This window comes from Drosophila novamexicana, unplaced genomic scaffold, assembly GCF_003285875.2.
Source record: "Drosophila novamexicana strain 15010-1031.04,08,12 unplaced genomic scaffold, DnovRS2.1 tig00004555-arrow-pilon, whole genome shotgun sequence".
Classification (NCBI taxonomy): Eukaryota; Metazoa; Arthropoda; class Insecta; order Diptera; family Drosophilidae; genus Drosophila; species Drosophila novamexicana.
This window is the reverse complement of record NW_020825052.1, coordinates 3,311,425-3,332,655: the sequence shown is the minus strand read 5'-3', so window position 1 is coordinate 3,332,655 and position 21,231 is coordinate 3,311,425. Positions and strand designations below refer to the sequence as shown.

Sequence of the window (21,231 nt, the reverse complement as noted above, 5' to 3'; positions counted from 1 at the left end):
ATATAATTTATTGTGGTCATTAGGACTGGCACTGGCCGGCCCCGACTGCCAGCAGTTTAATTTAAATGCAATCCAGAGCCGAAACAAACATATTTATATGTACATTCTCATAAACTTTATGCTAATAAGAGTGTTGTTTAAATAAAATAAGTTAGAGTCGAGAGTTCCTGAACAGCTCCGAGTACACGCACATGCACACCCCAAAAGGACCCCCATTAATGAAGGTACTTAAATCTTGCCTTCATAGAAAATCTATTATTTATTTATGACTTTCATTTAACACATAGCTATTTTGATATAAGCGAGAAAAATGGACTTTCTTCGGAACGCCGAAGACTTACCCTTGCAGACCGAGCCTTATCATAATGCTTTGTTCGTATGAAGGAAAATAGTTATTGCTAAGTATTGTTAAGATATTTTGAAAAACAAAAAATTGTTCATTTAAGAACCTCATTTTCGACCGATCGGTCCTATATCAGCTATATGATATAGTCTGATGTTTTTAGGATTTTGCAGATATCTCCTTCTATGCGTTACACATTTCGAGAGAAAATTATAATAGCTTCTGCAAGGGTATAAAAAAAGGCCTTGCAGACCGAGCCTTATCATAATGCTTTGTTCGTATGAAGGAAAATAGTTATTGCTAAGTATTGTTAAGATATTTTGAAAAACAAAAAATTGTTCATTTAAGAACCTCATTTTCGACCGATCGGTCCTATATCAGCTATATGATATAGTCTGATGTTTTTAGGATTTTGCAGATATCTCCTTCTATTCGTTACACATTTCGAGAGAAAATTATAATAGCTTCTGCAAGGGTATAAATAAAGGCTGCAAAAAAGAGTTTATGCTGACTTGTAAACATGGCTCAATGCTCTGCACTCGATTATGTATTGTATTATATGTTTGGATTAATATTTGGAATAATTATTCAGTAGGTACGCGGAGCGGGTGGTATGGAATTTATAGTGTCATCCAAGGTTTTGTCAATGACCTGTCGATATTTGATGACGACGCAGCCCTCGTCGTCCTGAGCAAAGGTCAAGGTGTGTTTGCGCCAGTGTTCCTCTAATGGTTTTATCTTCTGCCCCGAAATGGGAGTGCTATAGTCGTACTCGTCCAAGCGCTTCGGAAAGTCCTCACGAGCATGCGAGCCACGGGATTCCTTGCGATTTTCCATGGCGGTGATGATGTGCACAGCATTGGCCAGCATATTTTGTAACTCCAGCGTCTCAATGAGGTCCGTATTCCACACTAGAGTTCGGTCAAACACCTTTATATCCTTGAATTGATCGCACAGCTGGATGACCTTTTCTAGTCCTTCATTTAACAGCTTGCCCTCGCGGAAGACCGCCGCATGCTTGGTCATGGTCCGCTGCAGCTCAATTCGCAACGCGGCCGTTGGAGTTTTGCCATCGGCATTTCGCAACTTTTTGAAGTTGTCCATGGATTTTTCAGTGGCACTGTCTGACACATCGGGTGGCGTATCTCCTGGGCAGCTATTGGCTGCAATATCGATGGCGCATGAGCGCCCAAAGACAACCAAATCGAGCAAAGAGTTGGCGCCCAAACGATTCGCACCGTGGACCGAAGCGCACGAAGTCTCTCCACAAGAGTAGAGGCCCTGGATAATTTTGTCTTTAGACTCATCGTCAAGTGTGACTACTCTACCCATAAAATCGGTAGGTACACCGCCCATGTTGTAGTGTACGGTGGGCAACACCGGCACGGGTTCCTTGGTTACATCCACTTTAGCGAAAATTTTAGCTGTTGTCACTATTCCAGGCAGACGTTTGTAAATAATTTCAGGATCAATATGGTGTAGTTGTAAGTAGACATGATCTTTGAGGGGGCCGCAGCCATTTCCTTTCAACACCTCCATTGTCATAGCACGCGCTACAACATCGCGCGAGGCTAAGTCCTTGGCCTCTGGTGCATATTGTTCCATAAAACGCTCGCCCTTAGAATTGACAAAGAAGCCGCCCTCGCCGCGAACGCCTTCAGTGATAAGACAGCCGGCTCCGTACATACCGGTAGGATGGAACTGTACAAACTCCATGTCCATAAGCGGAAGTTTGGCGCGTGAAACCCAAGCATTGCCGTCCCCAGTGCAAGTATGGCCAGCGGTGGTTGAAAAATACACGCGTCCACAGCCGCCAGATGCAACCACAGTGTTCTTGGCGATGAACCGATGAAAGGTGCCGTCATCCAAACACCAAGCCAGGCAACCCAAACAACAGGAATCTGCCATTATTAAATCGAGCACAAAATAATCGACATAATAATGGCAAAGATCCCCATATTTCAGAGTCTGGCCATAGAGTGTATGAATAAGTGCGTGCCCGGTGCGATCGGCCACTGCGCAGGAACGCCTAGCTACGCCACCCTTGCCGTAGCCTAGTGTCTGTCCTCCGAATGGCCGCTGATAAATCTTACCATCCTCTCTTCGTGAAAATGGCATGCCATATTGGTCGAGCTCGTGTACGGCTGCCATCGCTTCTCGGCACATGTAGTGGATGGCATTCTGATCCCCCAACCAGTCGCTGCCTTTCACTGTGTCGTAGAAGTGGAACTTCCAATCGTCCTTGTCCATATTGCTCAGAGCAGCATTTACCCCGCCTTGTGCTGCCACCGTGTGAGACCTTGTCGGGAATAGTTTCGACAGCATCGCAGTCTTAAATCCGCTTTTAGCCAACTCGAATCCTGCACGCATTCCAGCGCCACCAGCCCCAATTACAATAGCATCATATTTATGATCTTTTAACTCGTAATCGGAGTCACAATCGCGCATCACCCGGGTCACATGCCAGAACCGACAGAAACTAAAGCGGTTGAACGACTTTGTAGATGCTAATCGTAACAGACATTTAGAGTTTAAAAGAGTCATTTCTTGTAGAGTGTTCAATGTGTTTTCTTACTGTGTTCTAAATTAAACTGTTATTGGCATTTATAATAAAAGCTCAAAGCCTCCTGCTACCTGAAATTTTTTTACGTGAGTCATCTGAGGAATAAGGATTATTATTTTAATCTTATAAACGAAGTAGGTAGAAGCTTCACCTTTCAAACCAACTACCTACTGTTAGTAACATTTCCTAAACTTGGTTTTCTATATGCTTAAAATGTTTTGATTCTAACTTTAATAATTTGCCCGTTTAACTAATTAAATGATAATCCCACTGACTTTAATTTCTACCGGCGGATATGTCGCTTGTGGAATGGCGGAGTTGTGTCGCTTTTAAACGGCATAATCTCGCCTTTTTCAAACGTCTCCGTGCGGAATTATTAATTGCATTATCAAAAATTATAACAATCGATGGATTAAAACTTTTGGCAAAAAATAGTTCGGTGATGATGTATATTTTTTTTGAGATTTTTTGGAATATCGACAAAAAAACAAGGGGTTACATGACGTTTTTTCTCAAAATCGGGGTCGTTTCTAAAATCATTCATCATATGATGGTATTTTGCAAATATCTCGTGGCTATATTGGCAGGCCACGTGGCAGAAAGCGCAAAGCCCAAGAATTTCTGTATACATGTGCATATATACATTCATTTTCTTAATGTCAGCCACTCAAATAAATGTATTTAGGAAATAAATATCTTTTTACAGAATTCTTTTAAAAAAAATGTAGTTATTCGTATGTAATATTTATGAGAACATCTTTCTTCATTACGAAAAATAAATATGTATATTTTAATTATTTCTAATATACAAGCATTTACCTTTCTTATTATTTTTATTTTTTTATTATTGTTATTTTTTATCTAAATATACATATAGTTACTTTAGTTTTGTTAAATAGCCTTTTAAAATCGTGCAAATGTCTAAATAATAATCTAACTAAATTTTTTCCAGCGACTTGAATACATTCTTAGTTACTCTAAATGAACGGTTCTCATTTTTAGTAAATTTGTCAAGATTTTTATGTTTTTTCAGCTGTTATTTGTCAAGTAACACCATTGCTAGTATTACTAGCTATCGATATGTTCGACGTCATATTCTTGCCATTGGGCGAACTAAAAGCTACCCATTTCCACGAAAATCCTCCCAGCGGCAACCAAAACTAACTCAAAGAGGAAGGCAACGGCGACGGTTGCAAACAGTTGATTGGCAAGGCAAACAGCGGACGGGCAGCGGCGAGGGATTGCCGCGAGCGGCCCAGTCCACAGTCGACGGTTAGGCCATGCCCATGTCGGACAGAGTAAACATACTTAAGAGAAACGAAAACACGAATTATACCGCTTTTTAACCTGGCCAGACGAGGGCACAGCCATCATGCAATCTAAACAAGACAGCCTAGCTTATCGCAATATGCAAATGCGGTCTTCTATGGGCAAATAGACTGGTACAAGCCGTCAGGCTATAGGTAGGCAGCGCCAGGGGCAAAGTAAGGTGAGAAACGAAAGACTTGAAACACAAACTCGAACTTAAACTTGAACTTGGGCAAACACATTGCTCTTTAGTGGATATTCCCGAAGGCAGCATCAGCATCAGCTCGGACATGTAATTGCTGTCGGCCTGATGCAAAGGATACTTGCATGTCCTTTTTGTTCCCGCTATCTGGGTGCCTGATTGCCTGCCTACTAGGACGAACGTATGTGCGTATCCGTGTGTTAGGTTTATGAGTTTACAACCTCAGCCTAATTGAGGCGGGGAAATTCGCTTAGGCTATCCATAAACTCGAATTGTTTGCAAACACAAACAGAAAGGATTCATCATAAAACGGCACAAAACGCTCCTACAATACGGTGTGGTAAATATTTAGGGCAAGGTCGCGGCAGAATAGATTGAGGTTGAGTTTCCAAGTAAAATCCGCCACGAGACCGAACTCGAGACCAAGCCTTTTCTTCCAAAGAACTGGTCTCATCAGTTTATTAATGAAAATGCGACAGCCTTGTGTTCATTTATAAACATTCAGGAGCTCCGAAATGAAATACGCATTAACTGTATACTCGATTTAACAGATTAAATTTGCTCGGGAATTTTTCAGATTCATTTCGTCTTGCTATCTATGCCTTTAGATGTGATAAGCTTACAGCACTTTTTCCCATTTGATTTCTTTTTATTTCATTTCATAGTTTGTTGATTCTTCTCATTTACTCGCCTTTATTGCTGTGTTGTAGGCATGTAGCCACAGCCGTGGCTCTGTTTGCCTTTCAGCGCCACAGACTGATCAACATTTTCCCCAATCCCCCAGCCCAACTGTGGCGGTCCATTGACACGCGGCGGTGACTTGAGAAAGAGGAATGCATAGATCGAAACGTTTTGACCAGCAGCTGAAAAGGCGCGTGATCTTCAAAAAACACGAACAAGCTATAAATAATTTTAAAAAGAGAAACAATAGCAACACCAATCAGTATCTCATAGAAACAACAGTGTCCAATATCAATTTTTTTCCATCACTTGGAGTGTGACGCATGCCCAGAACTAGTAATCTACATTAAACTATTTCATCGTATTACTTATATTTGAATAATATTTATGATCAATTTATATAAATTAAATGGCTCTACCAAAATAATATGTCTTCTTGCACACAAATAAATCAATAATCACTCGCTTAAGCATTAGCTATCGAATTGTATAAAAATGCTGAATCATTGTTAATATATAAATATATACACATGGAATCGTGGCTAACCAACATATTAACAGTTCAAAGCTTTCACTTCAAAAAGATTATTTTAGCTTTACAACGCCTAACATGTCATATATGTGAAGAGTTCCCCAGCTTATCAGGAGTATTTTAAAAAATGTAAGTTCGTTACTTGGAAATTAATTTAAATCATATCGAACTAAATCATTAAAATATTTACATCGCAGTCGAATGGAATTGAATGCGCCGATTCTGATGGTGTGTTAACCCCACCGTTCAGCTCCGCCTCGAATTTCGGCCAATATATACATATACATGTGCGCATGCATACTTATATAAATTGACGTTTGCGGTTAAATGTTTACAACTCGAAATTCAGCCGAAAACTTAACAAAAAAATAAAGTGTGTAGAGAAAAATGCTATGAACGGCAAACCAGTTTTAGGTACAGACGAGACGACCCAGGCCAACAACAAACAAGCATCGTGGAAAAAATACAAAGTTTTAATTGGTTGCACAAACAAAAGTACAAAACGAGCGTCTAAACAAATCGAAGTCACTCAGTCGGCGGTCAAAGTAACGAACACTAACTTCAACCGAGCTCTGTGAGTTGGGTGGATGAATATCAGTTTATTTCGTCATTTGCTAAAACACCTTGCACTTAATAACTGGCGCATGTAAAGCTCGCAGAGAGACAACGCGAGAGATTCTCGTTTCTCAGGACTCAGTCCAAGCTCAACTCAACTCTCGACGGCTGTAGGTCACCCAGCCATCACGATTGAGCAAATCGAACAAGCGACTGCTCATACTCATGAATGATTGACAAAATCTGAAACCTGAAATGAGGCTTCTACCTGCTGCCGGCGGGTCCAAAGCGATGGCGGGCTGTAAGATCGAGAGAGAGGTAAGCTGTTTTCGTCCGCTTACCTGTTAGAAGGTGTGGCTAAACGAATTGCGATCAGCGGCGTTGGTGATTGATCGCAAGTGTGAGCGAGACGACAATACGTGGGCACTCGTCGGCAATGGCTAAGAAAGAGTTGAATCAGCCATTGAGCCAAACGTGTAAACAAGATGGCATGGGCGCAACAACTCGGCCAAAGAGAAATAGAGGTAACATCGCACAGCGACTACTAAAAAGCAAGCACGGCTTGTGATGGTTGAAAAAATTAGCACCGACCGTCAATCATTAGCTAGGGAACGGTGGCAACGCAAACAACGCACTCAACGGCGGCCGAAAACTGACGACGGCAATTCGAAGAGTCCAAAAAAAAGATCGGCGCAAGCGTTGAGAGCAATTCCACTTCCTTCTGGGACCTGCTTAATCGGTATCGGTGAACATACAGTGAAGTGTGGACGAACCACGAATTAAAATATAAAACTTCAACAAAGAAAATAACTAATATAGTGATTGTGTTCGGTGTGTGACTTAGTGCGTGATCCAAAAATCTTAGCAAATTAATTCTCATCTGAATTATCCAAAGGATTACAAGAAGTAGCGTCACCGGTGCGAGCCGGAACACACATTTTTGGAATTATGTAAGTTTTTGAATAAACTTAAAAATTAAAATTTTTGACAGAAAATATCACATTGCTTATTTAAAATTAGATGCGCAATTTATATATCTTGCAGATAATGGCTTTTGTTCTTTATACCATAAATCTGCTAATACATATTTATATAGTTACTATAAAAAAGAATTCAGTTATAAATAAGTCAATGGTAATATTATTCCTTCGTTTAGTTAACAATTTGTGTGAAATAAATAGGGACCGAATATTGAGTGTCAGATATATTTATACTAATTCGTTACTATCTAATATCCGACACTTCATATATATAGTAATAATAATATCACAGTAGTTTCTGGCTATCTAAATGGAAGATGGAAAAAATCAATCAGCTGAAAAGATACAATATTGTAACAAGTCAACTACGTGAACATGATTGATTAATTTTATTGAGAAAAAGATAGCAAAATTAATTTTTATTCATGACCTTCGAGCTTATAACTATATAAACTGCGTAATACAGTTTAAGTTTTAACTTCGTAGGGGCTGGCAAAAAAAACATTTAACCAGCCTTACTGCGTACAAAAGTCGGAGTAAATACGTAAAACTTCATAGCATTCTTAGAGGCAACGTATCGTTTAACGTGTTAAAACTAAAATAATAAAACAAAAAGCTCAATATTTTCCACCAAGCTATTTATATAATGTGCTAAAAGGTTATTAGCGAACCCATTAACTGTACCTCTATAGGATTACGCCCCAAATAATGACCCGAATAAAATAAACTTCGAATTTGTTTTATATTTAGCTAGAAAAATAGTTAGCTACTGAGTAGCGGTAGAGTTAATGGGGATATATTTTTAGAAGAAGATCTAATTGACATTTATCTCGCTGTCACTTTCGCACATGGTTCATGACAACATTTTTAGGCCTACAAAATTATGCTGCCCGGCAATGATATATCTTGTATCCATTTGCTTGCTAAAATACAGATGGACAGGCAGATAGAGTTCACATATAACTCTTCCGGTCATAAATATAACAAATCCTCTTTTGATGCTCATCAAGAATAAAATTATAAATCGTCTGAAATGGAATAAAGGCGTTTATAAAAACTCAGTTGCATAAGTCTGTAAGTTATATGCTGACAGCCATATTTATGGTCATTGTTTTGGGCAGCAATGCAAATTTCTTTATGCAAATTTTCAATTGACAAGCCTACTTAAATAAACGTGTGAAAATCAAACATTAAGCCAAACACTATTCCAAGCTCCGAAATTCACAAAACACAAAATTTGACACCCAAAACTCATTCAACACTTCCCAAATGAAACCTACAAGTGACAATAACTCATCTTAATGATCCTAATAATAACTCTAATAATATAAAACAGCAGCGCCAGCGGCCCACGCGACTCTGTTAGGGGCTAGAGGCGCAGCTGTGGACTGGCCAAATGTTCACACGCAAATTAGGAGGGACATAAGAATTTGCTTGTGCCGACACGACCGCAGGCATTTTAATCGGCCCGACAACAACAATAGCAGAGGCCCCCACAGGCCAGTTGAGCTATGCTAACCAATTACGAAGCATGTGAAAATTATCCTATTAAATACAAATCAAAAGAACCAAGGAAATTCCACCCCCGCTATGGTATTTGTCGGCCCGGGCCCCGGGCCCCGTTCCCCAAACCCCAACACCGTACCCGAGGCGTTCAGCTTCCGAGTTTAGTACTTGACAAATGCTTACTAATTAATTACAGTTTGTACAATATTTTAGTATGCGTCTCATAAAGTGCGTTTATCAACGTTGTTGCCCAAGCGAAAAGTGTGCAGAAAACAAAAGTGTGATAATATCTTTAACAGCCACGCCCACCCAACTTTAAAGGAATTGACCTACTGATTCACTCGCCTTAAGCCGGGCGACCACCTGCATGTGACGGTGCAAAATGGACGCGTTATACAGCCAGAGGCTAAATTAAAATTTTGGTTTATTTTCCTGTAAAATGAAGTGTGAAATTTAGCGAATCCGTTTAATCGCAACCGATAAGCGCCAAATGTGTGCAACTGCCACTGTTCATGCCACCCGCCAGCAGCGTCGAGACTAAGCATATCCTTAAAAGGTGCAAGGTGCAACTTGTTAAGCATATGAATGTTATCTTCGAGGTGTTATGGACTAATTGCCCTTGCAAACAAATATCAGATGCACATTATGTTTCTATGCTTATCCAACAATTCATATTCGAAATGTTTTTGCACAAACTAAGTTTCGTTTCGTTTGAATTATCGATCAAAACAAAATAGTTTTTCACACAAAAACTCTGTGATTTAGTGATTGTCTGCAGCAAAAAGAATAATCTTTTAACAGTTTAAAGAAAACTTTGCAACCGGATGACAAGTTAAAGAAACAGACAGTTGGACAGACTGAAAAGCTTGGCCATATTATTTTTTAAGGCGATAAGTACAGCTTGCAGAATGTTTTTACTCATAATGCCACAAAAGTTTCCATAAATTAATTAAATATCTATAAATATAAAAAAAAACATATTTAAGTAGCGATTTCCTGAAGGCTAAATTAAATAATAAATTTAAAAAAAATAGCTTTGCATAGAAGCGAAGTACAAAGCATCTACAAATATGTTTTAAATGGCCAAAAAAGATTTGTACCAAAAATACTTGAACATAAATAATTACTAACACGCAGATTCAAGCCTTTTGCTATGAGTAGAGGATGTATACATTTACACTTTTATGTGTGTGTGTGTATGTATGTGCAGAGGGTATACGAAATGGTCTGAGTAAACATCAAAGTCACGAAATCATTCAAAAATCAACATCGCAAAGTAGATGGGGAAAAAGTCCAACCAAAAGCGTCATGGCAGCCATCAAATGTTAAAGTTAAAGTACATAGACAAACACACACATGCTCGCACACACACACACACGCGCGCACAAACACATAGAGGAACACATATTGTCGTTCACAGACACGTGTTCAGACAGCATACAAAAACGGCTTTTCATTAGGCCCTGAGTTGGAGCGGTGCGAACGGAATACAACCCAAATCTCATACATATGTATACTAGCCATATATATAGTAGAGGCTTAACACAAATGCATTAAACAACTATTAATATTAAATTAAATGTTTTAAAATAACGCATGCAAATTAAGTGTGGTTAACTTTAAACCAGTGAAATAAAGTTGAACACTCTAGAGCTTATAAACAATATAAGATTGGTGTGGCGATATCTCTGTTAGAAAAAACTGCTATATTACAATCTGGAAAACCTCTCATAAAATGACAGCCCCTATATCCTTACATGATTCAATCATATTTTGGGATTAAAGACCTTCGATTATAGGTACATTTAGGGCAAATAAAGGTCATAGACAATTGAAAATAAATATAAAAACAAAATAAATCAAAATTAACCCAAATAAAAAACAGTTAAGACAAGCCAGCTTGGGATAAAATTGAGGAACAATACATTCCTAGCCGAACCCCAAAAGTAAATATATTCCAAAGATCTGAAGTTGGCCCATAAAAATCCTAGCTAAAGAATTGGGGTTGGAGTTCAGCTGTGGCCAGTTGCCCCAACGTCGGCATTCCACCTCCAATTTCGTAGCTCAATAAAAACAAACAAAACAATTAATACATTTTGTTAATTTATGATTACAAAACATTGCGAGAAACACTTTCAGTGCCGGACCAGAATTTAGACATCACCAAGCAGATTTTAAGCGCATTTCTTTTTTTCGCCGCCGCGTTTACAATCCAAGTACTGTCCCGGGCCTTAGCCATAAGAACGGAATGGGCAGCGGCTCTGGCTGCGAGGCCGGAGTAAACAGAGGTGTTTGTTACTGTTGCCACGGCCATAAATAAAAAGGGTGCCCGCTGTTTATGGCCAGTCAGCATCCACGGCTGCGTCCGAGGTTCGAGCTCCGAGACCTGAGCATGAGTCGGAGTCTGAGTTTGAATTGGAGTCTCAGACCTGGGCAAGGCATAGCTAAAGTGTGCAATATAATTAAAAGCCGACAACAGACATGGCCCAGCCATTCTTCTGATGCGCCCGGGACAGTGCTGTAAATGTATAAAGTGCTGGGGTGAGCCGTCGGTCAGGCAGGCCAACTGTCTTTGATGTAATTCCAATGGCACAGCGTCAACAATCGAATAACTCAGATTCTAAAGTTAAAGTTTTAGTAACTGCTTCGAGTACAATTCACAATATTAATATACACAATTAATGTCCACAATATTGATAAATAAATTGCCTTTCTGATTATGATAATAACCAGTCAAACGACTGTAAAAGACAATTTTACTAGTACAGCTCGACAACATAAACATAATCGTATCTGGGCAAACATAATCAAAATAAATTTCATCTGGAAAAAATATTTAATTATAAAATAATAATAAACGTATACAAAACGATTGGAAGTATATTTTTATCTAGGTATTCTGATTTTAGTTATAATTGGTCAAACTATTTAGTCGCATGAAACTTTGCTCTTTATTTAACTTGACATTGAGTGAAATAAAAACGTTTTTTTTTCCTCAAAAAAAAAATGCATATGGAAATATCTTCCATAAAGCTTCGTTTAACATACAAAAAATATTTGTTTACAATAACAATAATAATTAATCATTTTTATCAAGTTAATCTAGTTTTAATTATTCGTGGTCAAACAATTTAGCTGCAAACAAAAAACACTTCAGCTTTCGGATTGAAGAAAGCATTTTTTTCAAAAAACACAAAAAAAAAAATTTGAAATTTTAATATTTGTATGAATCGTTTTATAATAGGAATATTTAAATAACGTATGAAATCAAAATAATATGTTTCTAAAAACTCATTTGAAAACATTTTTAAAAAAATCAAATGCGTCACAATTGCTTTAAAAATTATATCCTAGACATGAGTCTTTTTTCCAAAAGTATTATAATATTGACAAGAAATGTAAAACGTTTGACTGGTTGCATCGAATTTATATACTTGAGGATTGTCTTTGTAACTTTCGGATTAAGATTAATATCTTGAAAATCGTATCACATATTAAAATATAGAAGTCAACCAACTCCAAATCAACATTCATTTTCTTTCGAGTTTTTAAGGAAATTCACTTGTACGAATATTTTTTCTAACCAGTATCTCCTCTCGCTTCCTTTTTGCAGTTGACATGACCACATCGCATATCCTGTCCGCCGTGGATCCCACAACCGGCCTTAATGGAAATGTGGCGGCCGGTGGTAACGGTGCAGCTGGCGGCGAGTCCCCTTCTCCACATCACGCAGCCCACAATGGGCATGGGCACGGACATGGAATGGGTGTTGTCGGTGGTGCTGTTGCATTGGGCTCAGCGGGTGGAGGCGGTGGTCATCGCATTGTCGGCGGCGCTGGCAGCCCCAATGAACTGGATCGCAATCTGCGCGTCTCGCTTGATGACCGAGAGCTGTGGCTACGCTTTCAGAATCTTACCAACGAGATGATCGTCACCAAGAACGGCAGGTGAGTTGTGATCTTACCTGTTGCGCGGCCCTTCTTCTGGCAGTGCAACGTGTTAAATGGAAGTTAACGTGGCCAGCAGCGTCGACTTTGGTTTTGCGGTGCATTTTGTTTTCCTATGCAAATTGGCAATGAGTTTTTTGCGCATTTGTTTTTGCTGCAATGATTTTTCATGTGGGGCTGTTTGCACCTTATAATGAAGCGTTAACGTTTCTATAGCTCTGCTTATACAAATGCACATACATAATACAGACACACACACACACACACACGCATATACTATATGTGCATACTTTTGTTTATAAGTATTTATTTACATGCGAGCGTTCGTGAAAATGACTAAAAAATATTTACCAATGTACCAGAGCATGTATATATTTATATAAACAAAATATATATATAAGTATATATATAAATATAGGTAGACATATGCGTGTGTGTCTGCGTCTGTTCGTATGCAAAACGCGCTTAGAACTTGGACTCAACCGCCCCGGTCTCTGGTCTCCGGTCCCGAACAGGTGCTAATTAACGCGGCCCGGCAACAGCCGCCATCTTGTACTAATTGTTGTGGAACAGTGCGCGGATGGCGCGTTTCAATATTTGTCCGAAACTGACACCGGCACCGACACAGAGGCCGTCGGGGCGATGAAGCCAGAGATGCAAGCCCGTCCAAATGGCAGCAGTACAGGTATCCATAGAACCACGCAACGGCCAACGGCGAAATGATGAAATGAAAACTCTTTGGCATTCAGCTGCCTGTTTGTCGAATAGAATATTCATTGCGTACAAATGCAATATAACTGTGTAGCGCACCCGTTTTAATTGCGATCTTCTACATTGTTTTGCAGGAGAATGTTTCCGGTTGTGAAAATCAGCGCCTCTGGCTTGGATCCGGCTGCCATGTATACGGTTTTACTGGAATTCGTGCAGGTCGACACCCATCGCTGGAAGTACGTCAATGGCGAATGGGTATGTGCATGAAACTATTTGAAAAACTTCTCAGCAAAACAAAACGCCTTTAAGCTAGGCACCACGTTTATAAAGTAATAAGTGCCTTGATAATAATTACTACATAATTATATAAAGCCCGAAGGCATGGGCCGTGGACCGTGTGCCTGGTCCATTGTGTTTTTCTTTTCACTTTTCCAGTCAGTTCACGCCCGCGGTAAAATTTAAAGTTACCTTAAGCCCCCTTTTTTAAATTAGCTTGATGTCGATGGCAGCAAGACAAAAGGCTTCAATATATTTTCTTGTCCTTTACAAAATCAGTGGGAAACGCACTCATTAATTTGTGGTGAAGACTTTATAAAATAATTTTAAAGTTTTATGCAAGAGTGGTAAATATATTTCTTGTTGTGTAATCTAGATTAATTCAGCAATTTATGACCGATGGGATACAAACATTATTTTTCACACACACAACATCTATATGCACTTACGGATTAGGCTGTGCGTTAATCACCAATTAGTTGTTAGGGACAAACAGCTTACGCGCCAGAATAAGTTATTCAATCATGTAGAATTAATCACATCGCAAGTGTTGCGTTTCTATTTGATAACTTGTCAATCGTCTCATTTAGCGTGATATACGCATTGTATATTCGACTCTATTTAATTTCCCTGGGTATTATCAATTTAAAAAAAAACATTGTGTATTTTTCTAAACAGGTACCGGGTGGAAAGGCGGAGGTACCACCCTCGAATCCCATATATGTACATCCCGAGTCACCTAATTTCGGAGCCCATTGGATGAAGGAGCCGATTTCATTTGCCAAAGTCAAGTTGACAAACAAAACCAACGGCAACGGACAGGTCAGTCAGCGATGCATTTTTCGGACATCGTAATGCTTACTCTCTGTTATTACTTTTGTTACAGATAATGCTGAACTCATTACACAAGTACGAGCCTCGGGTACACCTGGTTCGAGTGGGCTCTGAGCAGCGTCACGTGGTCACCTACCCGTTTCCAGAGACTCAGTTCATTGCGGTGACTGCGTACCAAAACGAGGAAGTCACTTCCCTAAAAATCAAGTACAATCCGTTCGCGAAGGCCTTTCTAGATGCTAAGGAGCGTCCAGACACGCTCTACCCTCACGACACCCACTACGGATGGCTTATACCTCCGCCCACCCACTACGCGAGTGCTGCTGCAGTTCAAGCACCGCCACCACCGCTTCCCATGGCCCAGACGCATGCCCTAGTGGCGACTTCTTCAGCCGCCTCCTCGGCTTCCGTATCGGCCAGCTGCGATCGCTATGGTCGCGCTCTGTCCACACGCAGCTCAGCGCCTAATCGCACGACGCCCTACAGTAGGCCTCGCGTTGTCTCGGGCTCCGGCTCCAATGGCAGCGCGGGCAATGCCTCCTCTTCCTCGCCGCAGCCTCCGTCTGCGCCTCAGACACCAACCAGTCTGCAATCGTCAATCGGCTCGGTCAGCACCAGCACCGGTACAAACACAAGCGCCAGCGTGGGCAGCAGTGGTGCCAGTGGCTGTTTCACCAGTTCCTACTCGCAGTCGGGCTTTGTGCCAGTGGAAGCAAGCTCAACGGCATCGGTGTTCTCATATCCAAGTAGCTGGCAGGGGAACAGCAATTACTGGAGTCCGACGAGTGTGCCGGGTCCCATGCCCATGAACGTGTGCAGCAGTCGCAACATATGTATGTGCTTCGCATTCAAATCGATATTACCTTAACCACTTATATCGTTAATCATTGGCCATTTTAGCAACGCATAATTCACCCTCGCCCACAAATGGTTCGCCGAGCTACACGACGCCATCGCCTGGCTATACTATACACCACCTGACGCCGCATAGCCACCAGTACAACATGGCCCAGACGGATCTCTATGCGAGTGGAGCGGCTTCCTCGAGCTCTCCGCAAACCTATGGAGCACCCACACACCAGGTGTATCATCCGACGCCAACCTCTCCCACCCACCAGCTGTACACGAACGTGCTAAACGCGCCCTCTGCGCTGAGCTATCCGGCTAGCGGCTGGCACAACAGCTCCGGCGCCGAGTACGGGCTCTACCAAAATGCGGCTGCGGCCTATTACCAGCCGGAGTATATACCACTAGAGATAGGGTAAGTGATTGGGCAGCCAGTTGAACCGCGAACTCTACACCTATATCGCTAAAGTAGCTATCAATGATTCCACTCTCGAATCGCGATACATGTTACAGCTATGCCACTCATCCGCTGGAGCCCGTAGACGTTACGAAGACGCTTGATGAATCACAGTCCGCCATGTACAAGCCAACTGAAGAGCAGAGCTCCGTCATCACTCTGGAGTGCGCCAGTGCCAGTGCCAGTCTGAAAACCGCCCACAATCACAACGACATCAAGCTAGAATCTCTAGAGCACAGCATGGATCGGAACGCTGTTCCAACCGCAACTGTACCCAGCGCTGTGCCTACGGGAATGCCCACATCCGTGGTCACCGCTGTAAGTGCTGACACTTGGACACCGCTTACACCACCTCAAAGCACTCTGCAGTGATGGTCAGACAAAATAAAAAACAAATTAAAGAACATACAGCCATCACACCGCCCCAGCCTTTAGACGCATGTCTCCTAAGTTAATTGGATGAATCGAATAATTGAGTTAAATTTTAAGACCTTCACTAGTACCACAGCATGCAAAGTACACTGTAGCAAATATTTTCCTAAACTATTATATATATATATACATACTTATAACGTGACTTTCTATAAAGTTTCTATTGTATAACATTAAAATATGCCTGCTATTATCAAAGTCTATAATTAAATTCAAGCACATCATCTAGAATTCGTTAAATAAACGTCGAATTTCCATACGATCCGGTGATTGTTTTATAACGAAACTACACTTAAGCGGAAACCTCTTAACGGAGTGCCTCTTAACTAAAGAAAGTTATTCTCTACATATAAGACTGTTAGTGCTGACCACACTTTTCCACCAGTTCTTGGTAGAGGAACGGGTCAAATGTTCCATGAATGATATTATTTTGTTTCGGCTTTAAGCTTCTCAATATTGGATAAAAATGGACAAATGGGCTTAGGGCACCTTTTAGTTCTTAATTCGATGGATTTCAAACTCATTTTGACATGTATATGTAGCATTAACTTAAGTAGCCAAGTCAAGTCAAGATAGAACGGGCAGATTTAAATTTTCTAATCATATATGTGTGATGACGGGCACGTTGGTCCTTCTGATGAACAATGCCCTTAAGCACATTGGTATTAATTTTCGTTACAAAACCAAAGCAGAAATAAAGTTTGCCCCTAGTTAATTAAACTAAACGAATTGCTTAAATCAAAGGAGCGTTCAATTTTCCACAGAACTTGTTCGCAACTACTTTGGGGCACTCACGTTGAAACAATAGAGCCCTCAAACGCATTGAGACCTGCATGGGAGCAGCCACAGAATGTTATCCGGGCAGCAATCTGCTAGCCTGAGTACCAGAAATCCATGAAGCCATGAACACAAAATGCACCACAAAGAGACGTGATAATAATGAGTTGAATTGCATGTACATACACACGGCATTGTAAACAGGGCACTAGAAGGTTGAAAGTTGAAAGTAACGTCCACTGAATGTGCCACCATTACAAATGTTCCAGCTGTCAGTGAATAGCTGGACGCACCAGCACACCAACGCCCCCACAGCTCCTCTGTGACTGGAGTGTAATTAAAAATACATGCCAGAATCATTTACGAAGGAATGCGCCTCGGAAAGGCGTAACATTACGCCTTTATGGGAGAACTGCGAGCAAGAGAGTGGCCATGGTCAGAAACAGCTGGTGTTAGCACTTACCTGGTAGTCCATTGAATTGCCGTAGCCCATGTGATTGCAGGAGCATGAGCAATGCTTGATATGATGTTCCAGCTCATCTTCAATGGTGGCGCCGGCTAGCGTCGCCTTATGCCCATAGCAGGCAACGCTCAAATCCTGATGATATTTGACTTGCTTACGTCCCAATCCGTGCTCCCAATCGCCTTCTCGTTCCCGTGGCAAATAACGAGCTTCGGTTGTTTGACTCTCAGCCAGCTGATTTGTGGCGGCTGTCATGCCCATCATGGCCAGCGGCTGACCAATAATCTGTTGCTGTTGTTGCTGTTGCTGATAGTCAACAGCACCATCCCCCGTGGCGGCCGCCTCTAGGGAAGTGGACTTTAAAATGCGCTTGCCGCCTGTGGATTGCATTGGCCGATTGCGGCTGGGACTCGGGCCAGGACTGTGACTCTCTTGCGCTGTTAATGTTAAGCTAGCACCACGTAAGAGCGCGTGCTCAAAGCTTTTGGGCCTGTGAAAAGCTTCGTAAGCAACAGTTTCGGCATTGACTTCGTCCTCGCCAACGCCGTGGGCCTGATAGCGCCTGCCTGGCCCACCAGTTGCTGCTGCTGCCGCTGCTGAGGCAGTCACAGTCACAGCCGAGCTGGCTGCGGTTAACATTAGGCTTAGACGCAGCAGCTCATTGGAGTCCGCTGGCGGCAACGGCACACTGCACGAGCCCGTCTCTGTGGCGCTGTCGGCTGCTTCAGATTCAAGTGTCTCTACATTAGGTTCGTCCGAGGTGCTGGACTCCAGTTCGCTCGGCTGCTGTTCTTGCTGCTGCAGTCTCGCACGCTGACCAATAATTGAGGCGGCCGTAGAGTTGGCGCCGTACTTCCAATATGTTTTGTTGGTGCCCATTATGCGCTGCAACTGCGGCGGCGTCGACGCCTGTGTTGCATGACTCTGACGCTTCTGACGCTCCAACTGTTGCAGCGTCTTGAAGGTTTTACGTACCGGTTGCGTGTGATGCAGCGTGGCACAGCGCCGCATTGGCGGTGGAGTATACACGGGTGAGACACTGTAGCTGTGAGAGTGACGCGACGGTGACAGCGATCCACTGGATTTGGCACCCACAAGACGTGCCTTGAGTTTCTTGCCAAAGCCCACACCGCCGCCGCCACCTCCGCCGATGCCACCAACGCTACCGGCTCGTGGTGACAAGGAATGCGCTGAAAGGGAGAGCGCGCGGGAAAACTTTAAACGGGCGCTGCTGGCCACACTACCTGGCGATTGACGCTTGGTGGCTATCAGCTGGCATTCATCGATGGTGGGCAACTTGAGAAGATGTGGATGCAGTTGCGCATAGGTCAGGGCTGGCTTAGCATTGGCATTGGCAAAGCTTACGCTGCCATTTTCGGCACCACCTGTTGGAAGTGGAGCCTCAAAAAGATTCCTCTGGCTTAGCGCCAGAAACTCCTTTTGCTCCTCTTCCTCGAGCGCTTTCAGCGCACACAGATCCCATTCGCCAGATGTCATTTCCTCCTAAGGACTATCCTTAATTTCGCAATTTTACACTCACATCTCTGGGCACGCGTCTGCCGAGCGCGTCACAAACTTCGTAACCGTCAGCAAGCACACGGGGCTATTGGCGCACTGAACACAGTCAGCACGCAGCACCGTTACTTTATAACGGCCACGCGAGCAACAAATGCCTTCCACAAGGTGGAACGTAAGTGACCTAGCTTAACATTTGCGTCAGTGGGTCGCTCTGTTAATGGACAGCACTGAGAAAATCTCTGACTATGGCTGATTTCTTAGGATTGCTGGCGAACAACAATTGAGAGCTCCCCAGCCAAGAGTGTCTGACTGATAGATACCCTATAACCAACTATGCAACACACCTGCATTACACATACAATGCTGCAGTACTTTCTCCTTGCTTTGTTTCGTACTAAGCCAAAAATGTATACTTTGGCGATTAAGAGTGCCCAACTCGAGAGTGCTCAACTCTGAAATGCCCTGTACTCTAATCTGTAATACATCTACATTCTTTTTAGCTACATGCATAGACATATCTAACAATTAAAACGTTTATAATATCCGATGGTATACATTTAAGCCCGTGGAAAAAATAATTTGGTTGAGTAGGTTTACGGTTCAAGCCAATGCCTGCCATTGAGTTCGATCAGGGTTCGTGTACAGGATTCTCTTAAGCCTGGTTTTGGTTCGAGCCTTGGTTAGTCCAATTTCCATCAATTTTTCATTTAACCATTTTTATATATATACATTATAAATAAAATGAATTTAATTTACATACTTTTATTGACAAATATGTGTTTTTCTTATTTATATTATTCGTATATGCTCTAAACTATCGTTAGCCCACTGTTAAAAGCTTAATAGTTGTGCAATAATATTTTCCAATTGCTGCCATTTATCCAACTAATCTGACTTAATTTTTTTTTTTTTTTTTTTTTTTTTTTTTTGGTTTTAAGTTACTTTTATTTTTGCTAATTTTCTGTTACTTTTCACTTTTAGCAACTTTTATCAGCGTGAGAATCTGACTTAAGGTAAATAAAATGTCGATTTTCAGGCTAAGACCGGTGCAGCTTAAGCCCAATTCAAAATAAACTTGTAGGAAACCTAATTTAGAATATGTTTAAATCTAAATTAAGCCATGTTGTTTAACATAATCATCTTCCCAAGTTTAAAAGATATTCCGAAATGAGTATGTAGTTCGTTTTCCTTCCCAGTTGTAAGTGTTAATAATACTGTGACATTGCTAATAGCCGTGTCACAAGGAAAAATGAACGTGCATTTATTTTCGATCCAATTTCGCAGCCAGTAACAAGGCGGCGCTGACATTTTTGAAAACCTCAGCGGTCTTGGCAGTGTCCCCTTTCCACGACATACCTCAGCCGCTCATCAACGAGCTGACAGCAGTGACATCAGTTAACGTAACAATGCGTGGCCATATATTTATATGCATACACACACATGCACACACACGTGCATACTCCTTACACATGAACAGGCGAGGACGTTGCACACACTTGCATACTGTGCATACATTCACAGGAGACCTCATCCTTCATCCTTGATGTATGGCCATCACTTCTAAGCTTCTAAGCTTCTAAACTGCTCTCACCGAATTGTGTTAATGAAATTCAAGTCCGTGCGGCAGATATTACAGTCGTGGTAGATGTGCGAGTATGTGCTATAAACCTGAATATAAAATACAATGCACAAAGCATAGAATTTATAGAACATAATTCGAAGAACACACAAAATGAAATATGTGTTGTTATAATCTGTTCCGTCTGGCCTTCTGTTTATCAATCCGCCTCGGATTAAGTGTTAATATTGATTCATTATGCACATGAATGGACGGCAAAAATGCTATATCTCCTTCAGTTAAATACCCTGAGACAGCAAATTTTAAAGAAAGCCAATTAGAAGCATCATGACAAATAATTTCTGTCACCACAAGTTACAACTATCTATGATCACTAAGGTCAGATTGTGAAAGACTGTTTTGTGGTTTCAGCCATAGTCATATCAACAATCAAGAACACTCTTTTTCGACTCATATTATCATGAAATATACTGTGAACTGTAGAGTCAATGAGTCTCAGTAAGTTTAAGATTATATGCTTGTATGAAAAACCTCTTTAAACTTTAAGATATCTTGATGTTAATATTTATAAACTTTAGTGTGTTTCATTTTTAATATCGAACATAGCTCTATGGGAGAATCGATTCAAAAACAACTTTCTTTATGGAAAATGTTCCGCTTTTCACCAAATCCTGTATTTACGAGCTTCACTATGCCCCTTACATATATACAATATAATTCT

At 41.4% G+C, this 21,231-nt stretch overlaps 3 protein-coding genes across 5 annotated transcripts in view; 1 reads left to right on the top strand and 2 right to left on the bottom strand.

Moving 5' to 3' along the window:
• Nucleotides 1-18,910, bottom strand: part of LOC115770371 — an 83,400-nt gene extending 64,490 nt beyond the window's left edge. Inside the window, exon 1 of the mRNA XM_030715617.1 lies at nt 17,414-18,910. Coding sequence (XP_030571477.1) covers nt 17,414-18,910 — 1,497 coding nt within the window. The remainder of the gene's footprint in view (nt 1-17,413) is intronic.
• On the bottom strand, nt 590-2,999 carry LOC115770374 (succinate dehydrogenase [ubiquinone] flavoprotein subunit, mitochondrial). The gene is made up of 2 exons (XM_030715623.1): nt 2,919-2,999; nt 590-2,850 (listed from the first exon to the last, which is right to left on the bottom strand). The coding sequence occupies exon 2, from the start codon at nt 2,789-2,791 to the stop codon at nt 932-934; it is 1,860 nt and encodes a 619-aa protein (XP_030571483.1). The 5' UTR covers nt 2,792-2,850; nt 2,919-2,999; the 3' UTR covers nt 590-931.
• On the top strand, nt 5,719-16,337 carry LOC115770373 (T-related protein). 3 transcript variants are annotated; one of them, XM_030715620.1, is made up of 9 exons: nt 5,719-5,758; nt 5,827-6,708; nt 6,789-7,134; nt 12,284-12,617; nt 13,463-13,583; nt 14,283-14,426; nt 14,491-15,271; nt 15,339-15,699; nt 15,798-16,337. In XM_030715620.1, the coding sequence occupies exons 4-9, from the start codon at nt 12,289-12,291 to the stop codon at nt 16,111-16,113; spliced, it is 2,052 nt and encodes a 683-aa protein (XP_030571480.1). In that variant the 5' UTR covers nt 5,719-5,758; nt 5,827-6,708; nt 6,789-7,134; nt 12,284-12,288; the 3' UTR covers nt 16,114-16,337. The 3 variants fall into 3 exon arrangements, with proteins under 3 accessions (XP_030571480.1, XP_030571479.1, XP_030571481.1); XM_030715619.1 differs by having other exon boundaries at nt 5,827-7,134; XM_030715621.1 differs by having other exon boundaries at nt 5,827-7,134; nt 15,757-15,875.
• Nucleotides 18,911-21,231: the final 2,321 nt, after the last annotated feature.

What these genes read in the sequence shown, in the direction of transcription:
- LOC115770374 (XM_030715623.1), bottom strand. Translation starts at nt 2,791, where the DNA reads ATGCGCGATTGTGACTCCGATTACGAGTTAAAAGATCATAAATATGAT.
- LOC115770373 (XM_030715620.1), top strand. Translation starts at nt 12,289, where the DNA reads ATGACCACATCGCATATCCTGTCCGCCGTGGATCCCACAACCGGCCTT. An exon ending in AGTACGTCAATGGCGAATGG is followed by an intron (nt 13,584 to 14,282) that starts GTATGTGCATGA and finishes TTTTCTAAACAG; the next exon opens with GTACCGGGTGGAAAGGCGGA. An exon ending in AAACCAACGGCAACGGACAG is followed by an intron (nt 14,427 to 14,490) that starts GTCAGTCAGCGA and finishes CTTTTGTTACAG; the next exon opens with ATAATGCTGAACTCATTACA.